Below are 14,140 nucleotides of genomic sequence, written 5' to 3'. Positions count from 1 at the left end.
TGGTGCTCATTCGGACCCCCGAAGATGCACCTGAGTGTTCCAATGAGAACATATAACCTGCTTTGGTTGCGGAGATTCAAAGGCGCATCTTGATCTTCTAGACATGTTCAACAAAGCGTCCACAAACGCAAACCAAAAAACGTACCATACAAGTAAAAACTAGGTCCACACCTAACGGGAAACGAACACTACTACCACCATAAAAGGGTAGAGCCCCCGAAATATCACAGAATCACTGAATTTGCACCTTGGATCAATCTCTAACGGTGAAAAAGCCGATCTGCTTTCCCCAGAAAGAGAAAAACTCTGCTCTCCCTGTAGTGTGATCTCCAAAACCCTCTTTTTCTTTGCTCCGAAGGCACAAAAAAGCACACCATCCGTCTCAGAACCTGCAATCCTGCGGCTTCTGCTCTGATGGGCAGCCCTTTATCCTTCACAAAACGATATCTTATCGAGTACCCACTTCGTAAAAGCCACTAAATCTCACGAATCTTGGCTCCCATCCTCATCATTTCTAGTGTTCTCTAGATGGGGATGAGGAAACTCTTGGGTTTCCTCTTTTGGGTTTCCGTTGTGGGGTTGAAGGGTCTTGTTGTGGGGAAGTTTGTGGTGGAGAAGAATAGTCTCACCGTGACATCTCCGGATGGTATCAAGGGAACTTATGATAGCGCTATTGGGAATTTTGGAGTGCCACAGTATGGTGGAAGTATGGCCGGAACAGTTGTTTATCCCAAGGAGGATAGCAAGGGGTGCAAAGGGTTTGATCAGTTTGGGCTCTCTTTCAAGTCCAAGCTTGGTGCTCTCCCCAATTTTGTATTGGTTGACCGTGGAGGTATTGTTGATTGTTATAAATTATCATTTAGTGATTATTTAATGCGAAGAGTTTACTTTTTTTTTCTTGATCTCAGTTTGTTTCTTTTGTATTTCTCTGGTAATTAATAGTCTTTCACATACCAAGTAATTGATGTGATGGGTATCGCTGATTCTGTTTTCTAATCTGATTTGAAGTTTGTTTAAGCGGTTGCCTTTGATTTCAAGAGTTGATTTTTTCAAGTAGGGTGAGATGGATACAGTACAATCGTCTTATTCCTATAAGTTTATTTCATTTAGGAGAATTTCGTTGGAAAATCTTAGTCTAGGCTCACCGAACTGATGGTAGGGATAATCACTCTGATTAGTTTCTGTTGGAGGTGTTGCAAAATTTCGTGATAACTGAGTATTGCAAATCGCAGGCTTGCCGCTGACTTCCCTCCCCCAACCACCGATTAAAATAAAAAGAAGAAAAAGAATTTCTTACATGGTGTTTGCTCTTGGTCAAGTATAGATCAATAACTGACAACCTTTCGTTGTTATCTTGAACTTCTTATTTTATTATTATCTGTTTTAGGGAAGTTAGCTTTGAATCGCAACAGTAAAACGAGCATCTGTTTCATCATTTTTTTATTTAGGCTCTAACATTTCTATAACTCGCTGAACTCTTTTTTCCCTCCTTGTATTATTAAAAACTATGTTTTACTGATAAATAGATAATGATAGGAAAATCGATGCAATCAAGTGGACCCTGTGGAGATGCTTCTATTTTGTACCAGTGATCTTTTGTAGCTTGCTGGCTCATATCAAAATTTATCATTTGGATCTCCATGAAATTTTCTTGTCCTTTAATGGCATTCACCTTTCTGTATGAAATGAAATCAACAACCAAATTGGAGTCCATCAACCTTGCTTCCTTATATCAGTATTAATGGATTGAATTTCTCGTTTTTACCTGATTAGCTCCTACTCCTTTTGTATTCTCCTCATTGATTTTTTTTTTCCTTTCACAAGAGGTTTACTTGGTGATGCACTTATATACTTTCTAGATCAGGTCATTGATACCTCACCACTTCTTTTATTAGAAAGTTATCAACTTAGAACCAAATTTCTGCAAGTTTCCTAAAAAATTCAGTGCAACTTCAAACAGATGTACTTGTTCGAACCTTTATATTTCCTGGATCAAGTAGGTGTCTCATTTTTTTCTCAAAATTACTTCTTGTAACTTGTATGTGTCAAAATATATATTTTTTCTTTTAGAAAACATGTGAAAAAAAACATTATTTTCTTTCTAAAAGAAAGGTGACTTCTGATTCTCTTTGTCTTTCCAGTATGCACCAGCAGGGATGTACTTTGGTAGCACCCAGCCATATGGAAAGCTTTGTTAACTTGGTTGCTCATCCCTTTATGACGTTCCATATCAGAACTTATCCATCCTTTCTCAGAAGCTTGTAGGGTATCACTTGGTGACAAACTTTGGGATTACTAGTCTACTGGATCTTTCTCTATCGGATTGCACCTATGTCACAGGATACACCCTTTTGGCCACTGTACCTGTGCCGAACAGAAACGTTTTGGATACAGTCAAAACGTATCCAACCCATTTTTGTCTCAACCAGAGAATATTATTTGACTAAGACTCTCATAAATCCCTACGCTTTTTTTTCTGTAACCATATTTGACTCATTTGACTATCATTTTTAGGCCAAACAGTTGGTCACAAACACTACAGAATTAAAACTAAAAAAATATGACTCCAATGTGGATAAAGTTTGCACCTCCGACCAGACCACTTAAATCAAGTCTGACACTATTATCAACAACATAAACATGGTTTGGTGCTCTGGATGCACCTACTCCCACATACTAGAAGTCATAGTTGTAAGTTGCATCTTCTCAATCAGACCTTATAGATGTATTCAACATAGTTTATTTGATAGGAATCATGCTTTGAATCATGTTTTTTGGACATAAGAATAGGATTTTTTTAAGTCATGAAATTTTGGTACAGTGTGAGCCATTGATCTTTGATGATCTTAAAAAACCTACTTGTATGCCATAATCACATGACCCAAAACTTGTTTTCTACTAAATAATGCTTGTAGATCATATCTATAGGGCCTGATCAACAAAAAAAGTTTGAAAAAATTGATATATATATATATAGAGAGAGAGAGTAGAGCGTAGGTGCTTAATGGGTTTTTCAGGTTTTTTTCATTTTATTTTTAATTTCTGACTGTGCAGATGTGATCTATGTACTTGATTTTATTGAGATCAGCTCTTGAAGTGTTCGATTCCGACACATGGGTGGGTTTTTATAAGGTTCGAAAAATCAACGGTCTAAATTCTTTGTAAAATTTTGAGGCTCCAAATATCATTTTTTTCATCGAAAACACATGATCCAGGTGTGGATTCCTCGTAAATCGACCATGCCCAACACACTTATGTGGTTGGAACTGTGAAAAAACACCGAAAGAGCAGAAAAACCCATTAAGCACGGATCATTAAGCACCTACTCTCTCTCTCTCTCTCTCTCTCTCTCTCTCTCTCTCTCTCTCTCTCTCTCTCTCTCTCTCTCTCTCTCTCTCTCTCTCTCTATATATATATATATATATATATATATATATATATATATATATATATATATATATATATATATATATATATATATATATATAACCAACCATATACCCGAGTCATGTTTTAAGGAAATTGCTGTTTGTATGATCCGAACCTGTTGTCTTGTATCCTGTTTCCGCATCCGTATCCATGTGACATAGGTATGCACTTTCATCAAGTTCGACACTTGTATGCCTTACATAATTCTGTACACTTCTTTGCCCTCTTCAAAATTTCTTGAATCTTTAATATCACAATGTCATGAAGCATCTAGTTATTTTGTTTGTGCATGGTCCAAAAGGAATATGCTTTTCTATGACTAACTTTGCTGTTGCTGTGTAATTTCATTGTGTCATTTCCCACGTTGCATGGATTCTTCGAAATGCCTAGTGTGCCCGTGTTGACATTGGTACTTCAGGAAGTTCAGGGTGTTGGTGATAGTGTTTGGTTGGTCTGTGTTGCATATAATTCTGTTTATTGTGATGTTTATTGTACAGCAGTACATTATATGAATATCACAAGTAACTTGGTCAATTATTTAGTTTCTTTTAGTAGTCAATACAATGATTTTGTTGGCTCAACATTGTGGAACATAAATTAAATCAGATAAATTTAAATCCGGTACACCACCTTGAAATTTTAATTGCCTATTGAATCTTTGAATATAATAAGAATGAGCTAGGTAGGATCAGGTCTTAGTCTAGGTTTAATCAGAATTGTATGCATAGTAGCTCTCTTCATTCTCAGCAACTAACCAAGAATGGCCCTTAGCAGATTGTGCTTAATTGGAGAAAATTTTGGTTAATATTGGCATGTCAACCCCTCTCCTAATTGTGATTAATTGGCTATCTAATGAATCATGACTAATTGACTAAATCATTGTTAATCTTTTCTATAAAAATTATTATATATCATCTAAATCCTCTTAAAATTCTGCTTTATTAGAGCAAAGTTATTGTCAAGATACATAAACCAAGATGTTTTTAATCAAACAAATTATGCAATTAATGAAAACAATATTCAAAATGATAAACATATCATGTAAAATCCATATAATCAAAAAGATAAAACTGATGAAATCAAGATCTTATGATATAAATTTTTTGTTTATTTCAAAAGTATGACTAATTTTTTTACTTGATCTTTGATACCGTCACATTATTAAAGACTAAAAAACTAATGAACAAATTTCAAAGTTACACACTCTTCTTATTTTCATTAATTTTTTCTTTTTTGAATATTTATTTTACATATGCCATGGTTGTGCTCTCTCTCTCTCTCTCTCTCTCTCTCTCTCTCAGGTAGTTGGTTTCTTTGAAAAATGTCATCTTAAAGGGATTATGGGATTTTTCTAATATAATTCTTTAATAATTATTGGCTGCATTCATTGACAAAACTCTCTTTCTCACAGTTGATGTTACCACCATTTAAAGATCTCTCTCTCTCTCTCTCTCTCTCTCTCTCTCTCTCTCTCTCTCTCTCTCTCTCTCTCTCTCTCTCTCTCTCTCTCGTTTCAACGTTGAAACTGATAAACCATCAATATAGGTTTATTTATTGTGATTTGGTGATCAACTGATTTTTCAAAATAATTGTGATTACATAATTACATCAAATCATCATGATTCATCAATGAATTGCCCAATGAATAGACAATCATGGCTACAATGCTTGTATGATTTAATCTAGGTTTGGACTGGACCTTGATGGGTAGGGTCAGCAATGTTATAGATTCATTTAGATTCTGCATGGGTCTCTCCCTAGGATTTCGTAGGGTCAATTTTATTTAGTTTAAATTATTCCAGATTGGGATAGGCAAAGGTGGATATAACCTAGGTAGGGTTAGCCTTATATGGGTTCTGTTGGACTCATGTTTTTAGTTGGGTGGAACCATGTGGCTGGGATTAGTATTAAATGCAGTCTCCATTGGACTCGATATGGATATCATCTACATTTTGATTGGACTGACATGCTTCTGATTTAGGTTGGTTACAGACATGTACACATCATCTACATTTTGATTGGACTTGCATGCATTTGATCTAGGTTGATTATGTATGCACTAATGTGATGCAGCAGATTGTTAAATGAAAGAAATAGATCACGGTACTTGTGATCAATGTTAGTCTTTCAAGGTTTTCCTCTAGGCATCCAAGATATAAATCTTAGGAATAAAATAAACCTTCCAATTAATAACGAAGTCTCTGTAATCTTCAAATTAAAGTCAAAACTCAAGAACCCCTTTTGCATTTATGTTTTTAACTATATTTAAGTGAAGACAAATTTAAATCAGGAAACATATAATGTAATCCTAAACTCTCCTAATCATTCCTACCTCTAATACCTTGCCAATCGTAAACTTGATCCTCAAGATATACAAAATATTTACTGTAGTAATTTCTAAATCCTATGATAGCCTTTGAATCCTTCAAAATCTTTCTTGGGCCCCGCATCCAGAACATTTGGAGGCTTGATTAAGGAAGTCTGAAAACTAAGAATCTAAATGCAAAATATGATATTAAACCATTAATTTTTTTTTATTCTGTTCATAATAACTAGTTGAAGCTCTAATTCTGTGGGAGATCCTATACCTTCTAATTGATCAGCCTGTAACTGATTTTGAGGTCACCTTTGTTCAGAAGATTTAAGTAAAGTACTTCTGTCAGAAATTCTGTCTGACAGTTTCACTATTTCTTGAATTTGTTATTTACTTGTTTCTGGTTTTAACATTTTCTCTTTCTGTAAGCTGTTGATGAGTGTCAATGCATGCACAGTTGTCTGACTTATTTTTGACATTTCTCACAATGGCTTTATCAGTTGAGCTGTAAAAATTGTGTAACTGTTATTAACTGTGCAACTGTACATGCTTATTTTTCACAAGATCGGTAACATGAAACTATGAATATCATGTAACATAATTTTTGGATTTTTAATTAAACTAGTCGAACCTTCTCCTCCTCCTCCTCCTCCTCCTCCTCATCATCATCATCAGCATCAAACCTTATCCACACATGGAGTTCAGCAAAGTTAGCATTTGTTTTCCATTAGTTGCAGAAATTTCAGGTGCTCCAATAGTTTTTATAGAGAAGCTAATTCGTTATTCAACTTTTAAAATTGTGCAGATTGCTTTTTTGCATTAAAGGTTTGGAATGCTCAAAATGCTGGAGCTGCAGCAGTATTGGTTGCAGATGACACAGACGAGCCCTTAATAACCATGGACTCACCCCAAGAGGATGATGCAACACTAAAGTATATTGAGAACATAACAATTCCATCTGCTCTTATTACTAAAGCATTTAGTAATGATTTGAAGAAAGCCATCAGAAATGGTGAGATGGTCAATGTAAATCTTGACTGGAGAGAGGCTGTCCCACATCCAGATGACCGTGTGGAATATGAGCTATGGGCAAATAGCAATGATGAATGTGGTCCTAAATGTGACATGCTGATGGGATTTATCAAGGATTTTAAAGGTGCAGCACAAATTCTTGAGAAAGGTGGTTATGGTCAGTTTACACCCCATTACATAACTTGGTACTGTCCTAAAGCATTCACTGTGAGTAAGCAATGTAAGTCTCAGTGCATCAACCATGGGAGGTACTGTGCACCTGACCCTGACCAGGATTTTAGCCAAGGGTATAATGGGAAAGATGTGGTGATTGAAAATCTAAGGCAGCTTTGCGTATTTAAGGTTTCAAACGAAATAAAAAAACCATGGGTCTGGTGGGACTATGTTACTGATTTTCAAATTAGATGTCCAATGAAAGCAAAGAAGTACAACAAGGAATGTGCTGACACTGTGATTTATTCTCTTGGTGGGTTCACTTACATAATTTACATTCTATATGTCAAACTAGGAAACTGAAGAAATTGAGTCAATGTTTACTTTTGTTCTATTATGTTGATCCTTTTAACATCCCATTGAAAAAAATTCTCCTTCAATTGCATCTGGATAGGACTTGATCATAAGAAGATAGAAGACTGTATGGGAGACCCAGATGTGGATGCTGAGAATCCTGTTCTGAAGGCAGAGCAAGATGCACAAGTAGGATTTACATTTTCTTCTAATTATTTTTACATGCATGGAATTGTTAGGATGATTTCATAGACAAGAATAAATGTTTTCAGGATGAGTATGTGACATTTTTTCTTTTATTGAGAAAATCCTTTGATCATGGTCTTCATAGTTTGTTCTGTTTATTCTAGTTCATGGTACACTGACAGGATCTTTTCCTTCTTTTTGTTCTTTTGTTTTTTGTCATATATAGATTGGAAAAGGATCTAGGGGTGATGTAACAATACTTCCTACGCTTGTAGTGAATAATCGCCAATATCGAGGTTTGTTGTTCAGCATGTCTTTGTGTTCATCCTCCCAGTTGTTATTCCTTTGACAGTCAAGCTAGGGTTGCCCCAGTTGGGTTTAAACTTGAGATACTTGTTTAAGAACTTAAGATAGTGCGACTCTAACTGGTCCCACCGTCTTATTTGACCAATCCTCTCACTTGTTTCATCTACTTATAATAATGGCTGCAGGGAAGTTGGATAAGGGTGCTGTTCTAAAAGCTATTTGTGCTGGTTTTCAGGAAACAACTGACCCCCCTGTCTGCTTGAGTTCTGGTGGTGCTTCCTAGTAGCAAGCCTTTTTCTACATAGAGACATTTTCTTGTTTACTGATGTGTTACTGTGTTAGTGTCTGATTTAGTTTTGTTCTTGTTAATAGACATAGAGACAAATGAGTGTTTGAACAACAATGGTGGTTGCTGGGAAGACAAGACTTTAAATGTCACTGCATGCAAGGTATGGTTGAAACCTTGGATCTTGAACATGGTTTGGCTGTTCTTGTGCCTGCTTGATTATTTGTTCATTTGCTAGGATACATTCCGTGGGAGAGTGTGTGAGTGTCCGCTGGTTCAAGGTGTACAGTTCAAGGGGGATGGTTATAGCTCTTGTGAAGGTATTCTTTCTTATTCAGTAGCACAGTCCATCTATTTGATGTAAATGTTTATAGCTTTTGTGAAGGTATTCTTTTTTATTCACTAGCACAACATTGAATGCATCTATTTGATAAAAATGTGTATAACATTATATTTAGGTAGCATGAGTGTCCTCCCAATGCACATTATTCTGTCACTGTTCATATAATTTTAGGTCCTCCTCTATTTGTGAAATTGTCAACCTAAGTGCTCTTGATGCCTATCCAGCACTTCTGGTAAGTATGTTTATATTTATAATCACCAGTTGTTTGCCTGACTTCTTGTCATGGGAACACTTCTAAGAGTCTGACCATTTACCAAGTGATCTCTCTCTCACACACACACACACATACACGCAAAAATATTTTTCACTTTTTGTTCCAGTAAGTTTTGCCATGATGAAATTTTAAACCCATTAGGTTGGAACATTATTGAGGGCTTTAAGCTGCTTTTGCATATTTTTGGAAGCTGGAAACTAGTTGTTTCCAAGCTTCCTTCTCATGTTATGAGAAGCACATTTCAATGAAAAGGGCATTTTGGGCACAGTGTTTGTACTTTCATTAAAAAAGCACGACATTTAAGCAATCAAGGCATTGTACTCCTATAAGAAGGGAACTTTAATTGATCTACTTAATTGAACTAAGGGATAAATTCTAAATGATAACCTATGTCACAAGGATACAAAATGCACCATTCTTGTGTAAATTTTTCATTAAGAATAGTCTATATGAGGACAACAAAGTGAGTAAATTGGAGTATCCCTGTGACATAGATGGAAACATATTTTTAATTTCTTTAAAATCTAAGATGCACCTTTTATCGATTCATTTAAAAGGTCAGGGCAAGAGAAAAATGTTCAAAATTTGCTTCTGAATGTAAGAGAACATGTACATTATTATGTAATATTCTAGTTTTTTATACCAGAAATAATCCTTCATTTACGGCTTATTGGTTAGTTACTATGATATTATTGTAAATTTTTAGTTGTCTTTAAGGCCCTGTTTGGAAACTAGTAGCTGGGATAGGAAGTGGCAGCTGCCAAATCCTGGATTTGGGAACTACTACATCCTAGTGGTGGTAGCTGTCAATTCCATGCTTTAGTGTAAATACAATGCCACTTCCCATCCCGAATGCATTAATTCCCATCCCAGCAACCAGTTTCCAAACAGCAACCAGGTGGTAGTTTGACCAACTTTTTTGCCAAATGCATTAACTCCTATCCCAGTTCCTAGATTCCAAACAGGCCCTAAGATATTAATGTCAATTTTGCCTTCATATACATCGCACTGTAACAAACTAATTCTATAATTACATAATAAAAAAACTTATTTTAGATTACATATAGATCTTTGTAAAGTCATACAAAATTAGTTAGTTAATCTGGTTGTATTTGTAATTTTGTATCATATAGTACAATAATTTTAGCTATTTTTACTTAGTGTTAGGAAAATGTTTTAATTCGCATAAACATTTTTCTATCTACTTCTTGCTTTCTGCTTCACAAGAACCTAAAAAGCTCACGTCCTTGTTGGCACCTTGGTTTGGATTCGATTGGTAGTCTTCCAACCTAAGCATGAGCCCATATCTGATCATGCTGTATTTAATCAGATAATATTCAGTACGCCTAGAACCAACAGAAATATGAACCACAAATGCAACCCAGTTACAAGTGGAGCATAGTAACAAATTTTGTTGAGAATTTCAATTTATCACATTTTTTTTCTCACGTGAAATTAAGAGAACAAAAAAGTAAATAAAAATGCAATATATTCAATGTATCACAATAGTTAAATTTCTTGCATTTTATCACAACTTTTTATGAAAAATCATAACAAATTGGTTTTATACAAGAATACCATTTTAACTCTTGCTAGAGAGTTTTTTTGGTCACTTGTATTCTGTACACATGTTTGAAGTTGGTAAGATCCATGTTGGTGGACCGCTACGTATACAGGTCTGTCACATGGATACGGATGAGGATACGGGGATACAGTGACTTTTCTGAAGTTTCCAATATGACTTGTATATAAAGGGAGTCAAAATGGAGTATCCGTGTGACATAGCAGGAGGTGAACTAAAAAAGGGAGAGTATTCATTTTGTAGGCATGGAGGGGTCTCCCTCTCCTTCACTGCCTTCAATATGGGACTATTTGCCCTTCTTTTCTGAAGAATCTGACCTCTAACTAGTTTATCTATTTAACCTATGTTATGAAAACATTTTACTTAATGTTATTACATAATAAAATTTGCAATATTCATATTTTTTAATTAACTGAGTTTCTTCCGGGAAAAACGAAATCTTATAACTCATGCCAAGAATTTCCCGAGAACAAGATTTGTGACTATGAAAGTGGTGTACAGATTCAGTAAGGCTAAGATCTGGTCAGGTCAATTGATGGGCAGTCTCTCAATCCATGTCCATGTCTAAATTTAGTTCAATAAGGCCAGCTCAATTATGTTGGTTTAGATTATTTCTGGATTTGATCATATCTGAGCCATCCACACGGTTGCCAATAAAGGCTTCCAGGACTGGAATCTGGCTCCGAGTCCCAGCTTGATGAAACTTCAAACCTTCTATATGTAAGATCACTGAGAATGGTTTGCATAAAAAACATGAAAGAATTTTATACTCTTCATGCATTATTTGTATAAGTTATAAAAATATGTATTATGAAAAATGGAAAGGCATATAATTCTTAGTTAGTGCATATTATTTGTTTAATATTGTTTAATGTTTTCATGTTATATTTGTGTTAAATTTTCAATTTTACTTCCTATTTTTCTGCATTAGTTATGATATATGACATTTTAAAAAAATCACATGACTATTAACAGATTATGAACTTGGTGAGCTTAAAAGTATTTATATCCATTGTTCCAATGAGTTTCTTAGCTTATTCATGTACTGTCAATGTCAGTATTTTTTTTTCTAGCATGAGAACATGAAATATAACACCTGGAATTTTGAAATGTACTCTATCAGAAATGTAGATGGTATAAGGCTTGATGATGACAGTGATTCTTCACACTAGCCTAGCTCTTCTTATGTTGATATATATTCGCTGTGCAGCAAATGGTCCAGGACGATGCAAATTCAATAATGGAGGTTGTTGGCATGACACTCGAGATGGACTAACCGCATCTGCTTGTTCAGTGAGTTTTATAAACCAACATCCATGCACTATTCTTTCTTTTTCTTTCCATCACTCTCTCTGATCCTTTCTTTGCTATATACAGGACCAAACTAGTGGTTGCCATTGTCCTCCTGGACTCAGGGGTGACGGTGTCAAGAAATGTGAAGGTTTGATCTTAATTTCATTTTATATTTCTGACTACCTTCTTTTTTCCCATCCAAATTAAGTCCCTGATCGCTCCATTGCCTGCCAAAATTTGCATTACACCTATCAGCCTGGCAATTTTGGCTTTTAGGATTCGGTTGTGTTAAAAGTCTACCAAAAACAGTTATAAAGTTCACCCTTTTACTCCAAGTAGCCTACGCACACCTAAAAAGCTTAGCCTTATGGAAAGTACTTTTTTACTTGATACTTTTTTTATGGCAGATATTGATGAATGTAAAGAAAAGACAGCTTGCCAGTGTCCAGAATGCCATTGCAATAATACGTGGGGCAGCTTTGAGTGCTATTGCAGTGGGGATCTCCTGTACATCAGGGACCATGATACCTGCATAAGTATGTGCTCTGATTCCATTCTTTGCCTGGTGATTTGGCTTGTCATTTCCCTGGGAGACAGATCAGTGAATGCCCATCGATTTCATGTGTTCCTCTTAGTCTATGTTAACTGTGGGTGGACCTCCTTGGCATATGCTAACTTTTCTGTTCTGTGAGTTTCACATGTACAGGCAAGAGGGCTCAAGAAGAAAAGACCATATGGGCAGCTGTTTGGGTGATTTTAATAGGTTTGGCTGTGGCTGCTGTAGGTGCATATATTGTCTATAAATATAGATTGAGGGTATGATCATTACACTTCCCAATTATAAATCATTTACTATATTTTTGTCTGTCAGGTATTCTGCTACAGCATGGACTACAATGTTTTAGTGAATTATTTTGAGTGGTTTATGCATTATAACAATCTGTATTTTACCAAATGATTTTCATTACTTGGTGTCAAGTTCGATTTTTCCTCCCTTTCAGCAGCAGAACTCTCTCTCTCTCTCTCTCTCTCTCTCTCTCTCTCTCTCTCTCTCTCATAGAAGCTTCTCACTTCTCTTCCAGAACTTAAGTGAAGTCCTGAAATTTGAAAAATGATCTGTTCTTTTTTTCCAGTTTGTGGTTCTAAAATGCCAATAACTTCATGCTAGTTTCAACTTCATAATGTTCATAAAGTTGACTGGACAAACAAAAGCACTCAGTCGTTATATGTGCATGCTTATTTTGGTTACCTTTTGTTCATTAAAAAAAAGATGCTTCAATAATTTCACACCCTATTTATGCCATGTAAATACTCTATTGTCTTAGATTTGAATGCCTAATGTGCACTGCCTGCCTAATTACATTCTCTGTTTTAATTCTTGCAGTCATACATGGACTCAGAAATCAGGGCAATTATGGCTCAGTACATGCCACTTGATAGCCAAACCGAGGTCCCAAGTCATGCCCATGAAGAGCATACATAAAATGAAACCGGTACTGATCTGATTCCTAGAAAAGCTTGAAAATGTTATCTATCTTGATCCATTCCGTTTCAATTGAAGGAACAGAGTTCTTTCACTAATGGTGTTCCAGTGTTGTAAATAGATGATGGGTTAAGGAGCTTCTTGCTGTCTTGGTTTTCAAGAGAATGAATTAGGAAGATTTGGAGGCAACGTCTACCGTCTGCATGGTTGCAAAATCATCCATCCCAAGAGGAAGATGAGTCATGTGCAATGTTCTTTTCATGTTCTATTTAACTGTAGATGTGCACAGTGGTACTGCTTAAATGCAAAATTCGACAAACCATGACGGTAGCAACAAAAAGAAGGCAATGATGTCAAGAAGGATGCTCGTGTTGGTTTTATTCTTCCACATCTGGGTGACTAGGTCCAAAGCCTCAATATCTGTAAACTGGAATTTCAAGTTAAAAATCTCGTAGCTTGTGTTTCTTAACTTTAGAATCTTACAGATCCAAGGTCATTGTCGAGTTTGCTTCAATGGGATTCTAAGTTGCTGGTGTGACCTATTGTTGTATTCTTTTTCAAGTGGTGTTACTTTTGAGTTACCTTTTGGTCTTTGCTTTCTATTCATTGTTCAGCTATTCAGTATCAAGATACATGGAGTGTTCCAGACTCCCGAGTATGTGCCTGCGTGGACTGTATTTTCGACTTAGCAGTTTATGTTAACCACCCAGTTGGTTGACAGACAATTCAAGCTGATTGACTTGGTGACTTATTTGAGTTTGTCCAGTCTTCTAAATAAATTTGGTTTTATAAGTGATTCATGATTTCTAGTTTTGAATGCCGACACTACCTGATATCTTTACTTGAACTTGTAAAACAAAAACAACTTGATATCCATATTACAAACGCTGATTTTTCTTTGCAATTGTAAGTCATAGGAGTAGGGAGTGCTGGGGTGGAGTTAAGATTAGTTTTGTTTCTGTTGGCTGAAGAGCGGTGAATTTCGTCGCTTTTCCAGATAAAAAAATGAGCATTGTTCTTAGTTTTTTCATGTATAGCCTTGAGTCTTTGTGAGCTAGATCCAACTTTGGTGGATCTTTTTGGTCTACCAGTAAATTATTATTCG

General features: G+C 35.7%; 1 protein-coding gene across 2 annotated transcripts; it reads left to right on the top strand.

The window, feature by feature from the left end:
- The first annotated feature begins 229 nt into the window (after nt 1–229).
- On the top strand, nt 230–13,827 carry LOC149842233 (vacuolar-sorting receptor 3-like). 2 transcript variants are annotated; one of them, XM_089999019.1, is made up of 13 exons: nt 230–832; nt 6,549–7,241; nt 7,383–7,471; nt 7,695–7,764; nt 7,960–8,043; nt 8,147–8,223; nt 8,299–8,380; nt 11,470–11,552; nt 11,637–11,700; nt 11,960–12,088; nt 12,259–12,368; nt 12,937–13,045; nt 13,157–13,827. In XM_089999019.1, exons 1-12 carry the CDS (start codon nt 529–531, stop codon nt 13,033–13,035), a joined length of 1,884 nt encoding a protein of 627 aa, XP_089855145.1. In that variant the 5' UTR covers nt 230–528; the 3' UTR covers nt 13,036–13,045; nt 13,157–13,827. The 2 variants fall into 2 exon arrangements, with proteins under 2 accessions (XP_089855145.1, XP_089855144.1); XM_089999018.1 differs by having other exon boundaries at nt 7,960–8,046.
- Nucleotides 13,828–14,140: the final 313 nt, after the last annotated feature.

Source organism: Nuphar pumila, chromosome 3 (assembly GCF_984573655.1).
Source record: "Nuphar pumila chromosome 3, dmNupPumi1.hap1.1, whole genome shotgun sequence".
Classification (NCBI taxonomy): Eukaryota; Viridiplantae; Streptophyta; class Magnoliopsida; order Nymphaeales; family Nymphaeaceae; genus Nuphar; species Nuphar pumila.
This window is presented reverse-complemented; position numbering and strand designations above follow the sequence as displayed.

Coding starts and splice junctions, on each gene's coding strand:
- LOC149842233 (XM_089999018.1), top strand. CDS start 529: ATGGGGATGAGGAAACTCTTGGGTTTCCTCTTTTGGGTTTCCGTTGTG. Junction 833..6,548: donor TGTATTGGTTGACCGTGGAG/GTATTGTTGATT, acceptor AAAATTGTGCAG/ATTGCTTTTTTGCATTAAAG. Junction 7,472..7,694: donor AGGCAGAGCAAGATGCACAA/GTAGGATTTACA, acceptor TGTCATATATAG/ATTGGAAAAGGATCTAGGGG.